This window comes from Diachasma alloeum, unplaced genomic scaffold (genome assembly GCF_001412515.2).
Source record: "Diachasma alloeum isolate Michigan unplaced genomic scaffold, Dall2.0 Dall_scaffold_00181, whole genome shotgun sequence".
Classification (NCBI taxonomy): Eukaryota; Metazoa; Arthropoda; class Insecta; order Hymenoptera; family Braconidae; genus Diachasma; species Diachasma alloeum.
This window is the reverse complement of record NW_021680347.1, coordinates 1,551,138-1,555,124: the sequence shown is the minus strand read 5'-3', so window position 1 is coordinate 1,555,124 and position 3,987 is coordinate 1,551,138. Positions and strand designations below refer to the sequence as shown.

Here is a 3,987-nt window from a genome sequence, read left to right as displayed (position 1 = left end):
TTACTCAATTATACGATCATGCAAAATTAAACAATAGGCTGCCGTTTGTGCCGGAAAATTATTAGCTGATTCGAACTCAAGACGAATATCTACCGGTCCAGATTTGAGATATTCATTCTGCTTTGAACAATCAATAACAATGACCGGGGCATATATTAGGAAATCGGCTCGACTTAAAAGCGGCTCAGCCTGTTTACCATAGTAAGAATTCTGGAAACTAGTGTATACATCATAAAGCAAAGCGTATTGATTATGAGGGATATCAAGATTCAAATTACCATAGGGATAACTTTGTGAATTGAGGAAGAGCTTTATATCACGAATATTGCAATGATCGAAACGGCTAGCATTTTTATTAGCTTGATTTTTGCGGTTAGTTTGAAATCCCACAATGACATATCGAGGTTTCTCCAGTTGTGTTGAACATTTCACCACCCAGACATGTTTAGAGGTACCTGGTAAAAGTGGGTACTCATATAATTCCCAAGCTCGAAAACTGATCGGAATAGGTGCATCCTTAGAGATGTAATTCAACAAATTGATTTTCCTAGAATCAGCTACTTTGATATAGGGAATCATCCACTCTATCCTATCGAGAGAGAGTTTGAATGTTTCAGCTGCAACTCCCGCCGCTGGTTGCTGGATAATTGCATTCACATCAGTATTTCCTCTTGTGAGGACTAACTCATGCTTAGCGTTGACGATGATTCGTCCATAATCTTCAGCGAACCCCAATACCATACTCAATGGAATGGAAATATCAAAATAACCATCATCATCAATGATCATAGATTCATAATTTTTGAGTGTCCAACCAGCATTTTCCATTAAAGCAGCTTGACTTGGAGTTTGTGATATCAAACATTTCATAAGTGTTGTGATACCAACGTTCTTACTTTTATCAATCTCAATAGCATTGAGTTCATAACGTATCTCCTCAAACAAGTGAAGAATAGCACAATTCACTAATCTCGTGTGAGTAACAGCTTCTCCACTGGGTTTAGTTAAACGTCCATGTATATGTATTGAACTCTTACATGGAAGCAAGCATAAGTCGATGTTGAACAGCGATACGAATTTCATCATTGTTGTTGAAAGTCGCTGACGCAAATGGCTGATGCGCATGAATTTCATAGTGCGCAATAGATTCATCAAAAATGATGGGTTTTTGAATTCCAGGATTTCTTCCATGGCAGTTGATGATGCAGAAACAGAAAAATGTACGAATTTTTCTTTTTACTGTCTTCTTTTTCGAAGTTTGAGACCTAAACTCTTTAGGAATTTGATATTCTGTGATGTTAACACCTTGAGCGGTTTTCGTTGACTGTTTCGGATTGGGAATGATGGCTCACTTTTATAACTGCCTCCCGACTTGGTATTGAAAACAATACCCATATTACGTTTTTATGTGCAGTCTTATTGTTATAACTTCTCCTCTGAAATTCACCAGTTGACCTTCTTGATCGACAATTTTCAGTTGGAGATGATCTATTGCTTGTACAGCGATTGGAAGATAAATGATGTTTGATGGTACTTCAATGATCTTATATCCTGGTGGGACCGTGGGAAAAAATTCATGTATAGTGTGTACTCTTTGTTTATTGATGTATGCTCCAGTAGTGATGTTGCATTCAATTCGCAGTGAGTTGACNCATTTCATAAGTGTTGTGATACCAACGTTCTTACTTTTATCAATCTCAATAGCATTGAGTTCATAACGTATCTCCTCAAACAAGTGAAGAATAGCACAATTCACTAATCTCGTGTGAGTAACAGCTTCTCCACTGGGTTTAGTTAAACGTCCATGTATATGTATTGAACTCTTACATGGAAGCAAGCATAAGTCGATGTTGAACAGCGATACGAATTTCATCATTGTTGTTGAAAGTCGCTGACGCAAATGGCTGATGCGCATGAATTTCATAGTGCGCAATAGATTCATCAAAAATGATGGGTTTTTGAATTCCAGGATTTCTTCCATGGCAGTTGATGATGCAGAAACAGAAAAATGTACGAATTTTTCTTTTTACTGTCTTCTTTTTCGAAGTTTGAGACCTAAACTCTTTAGGAATTTGATATTCTGTGATGTTAACACCTTGAGCGGTTTTCGTTGACTGTTTCGGATTGGGAATGATGGCTCACTTTTATAACTGCCTCCCGACTTGGTATTGAAAACAATACCCATATTACGTTTTTATGTGCAGTCTTATTGTTATAACTTCTCCTCTGAAATTCACCAGTTGACCTTCTTGATCGACAATTTTCAGTTGGAGATGATCTATTGCTTGTACAGCGATTGGAAGATAAATGATGTTTGATGGTACTTCAATGATCTTATATCCTGGTGGGACCGTGGGAAAAAATTCATGTATAGTGTGTACTCTTTGTTTATTGATGTATGCTCCAGTAGTGATGTTGCATTCAATTCGCAGTGAGTTGACCTTGAGAATTGTCACTGGCAAATCGGATTCATGAGTGACATGAGGTATAAGATTTTTTGGAGCAAATCCCAGTAAACGACCAATAGAATCTTCTTTGTCAAAATCTATCGGATGGCTACACTTGATGATACTTTTCAAAGTGTTATTGTTAGGCTTAAGGCTAATTGATATGCCATATTCAGCAAGTTTCTCCACCAAATAATTTTCGATATCTTCAATTTCATAGCTTCCTGTTGGTATCTCAATGACCTTATCACCAACATAAAATTTATTGTTTCCAATGTCAATGTTGGGGATAGAATTGAAGGTTAGTAGCTCAGCAAGTCCCAGAGTAAAACTCTTCACAGGTGATAATTCAATGGGAGGAAAATAATGAGCCTCCAGCACTGAGGAGGTGCCTGACAGTGTTAAGGTGAAAGATCCACTCATCATCGTCAACATTCAACTGATGTCTATAAAACGATGTATTCAGATTTTATATCAATTCTCCATCGAGAAATTTGAGACATAAGTGCCCACATACCACTGTATCATACTCTTGACACCGTTCATGATTATATTTTACAATGCTACCAACACCGAAATAATTCATCAAATCTTGAGGTGGTTGAAGATTACCAAGGCTATCGAAATAAAGAATTTCATTTTTTCGTTTTTTGTATGCAACCCAATGCATCCCAGGTCTATCTTTATCATCGAGATTGACGATCGCTGATTCGTACTTGTGTGGGCCAGTCTTAGGCATTTCGTTCCTCATGTACACCCCACGAAAGTGTAGAATTTTCATGACTTTGGCGTATTTCAACAAATCAGCGTCGGTGAGGGCTCGGTGTGGTAGCTTTATGCGTTTTTTAAATGGAGACCTAAGCCTTTTTTATAAGGTTTCAAATATAAACCCTTGCCCAATGCAATCGCCTCCATTGTTTGATTATGTCTTATACTCTCTTGTAGTGCTTTTTTAGCTGCATTAGCATCATTAATGGCTTTTGAAATGCCCGCAGCACCACCTGCCAATGCGCCAGTGGCACTTAAACCGGCAAAAAGAGGTATGAGGAAGGATAATACACCCCCAATTTTGGCTGGTACAGGTAAGATACGAGGTGATTGCACTCGCTTTCTACCACCAACTTCTTTCACTGCTTCACGTGCCCCTTTGAGAGCCAATTTGATAGCGTCGCTTCCTGGACGCATGGAAGTCTTAGCAGCTCGAATAATTTGTCTCAAGGAGACCTTCTTCTTCATAGCGCCACCAGGTTTCCTCTTTCTCGTCTTCTTTCTCGCAACCCCTCGACCACGATTTTTTTTATGCCCATTCCGAGAGAGGTTTTCGCTTTCATTGCATTAGCTACACCCCAAGCATCAGCTTTTTCAGCCAAACTTGCATCCTTCGATAAAGCTCGTTTCCAAGCTCTCTCCGTAAGAATTTTATCCGCTTCGTGTCGTGCAGTTAGATTATCTCGATTTTTCGAGTAGGCTATATCGTGCTCTTTACAGGCTGCGTCAAGTGGATTTATGCCAGGATCGCCCCGCTTCAATCGTTGCTGTA

General features: G+C 38.9%; 1 protein-coding gene across 1 annotated transcript; it reads right to left on the bottom strand.

The window, feature by feature from the left end:
- LOC107045650 lies at window positions 1-1,086 on the bottom strand. Its single transcript, XM_015267980.1, has one exon. The coding sequence runs from the start codon at window positions 1,084-1,086 to the stop codon at window positions 1-3; it is 1,086 nt and encodes a 361-aa protein (XP_015123466.1).
- Between the last annotated feature and the right edge of the window lie 2,901 nt (window positions 1,087-3,987).

Excerpts from the sequence above, each read along its gene's own strand:
- LOC107045650 (XM_015267980.1), bottom strand. The coding sequence starts at position 1,086 with ATGATGAAATTCGTATCGCTGTTCAACATCGACTTATGCTTGCTTCCA.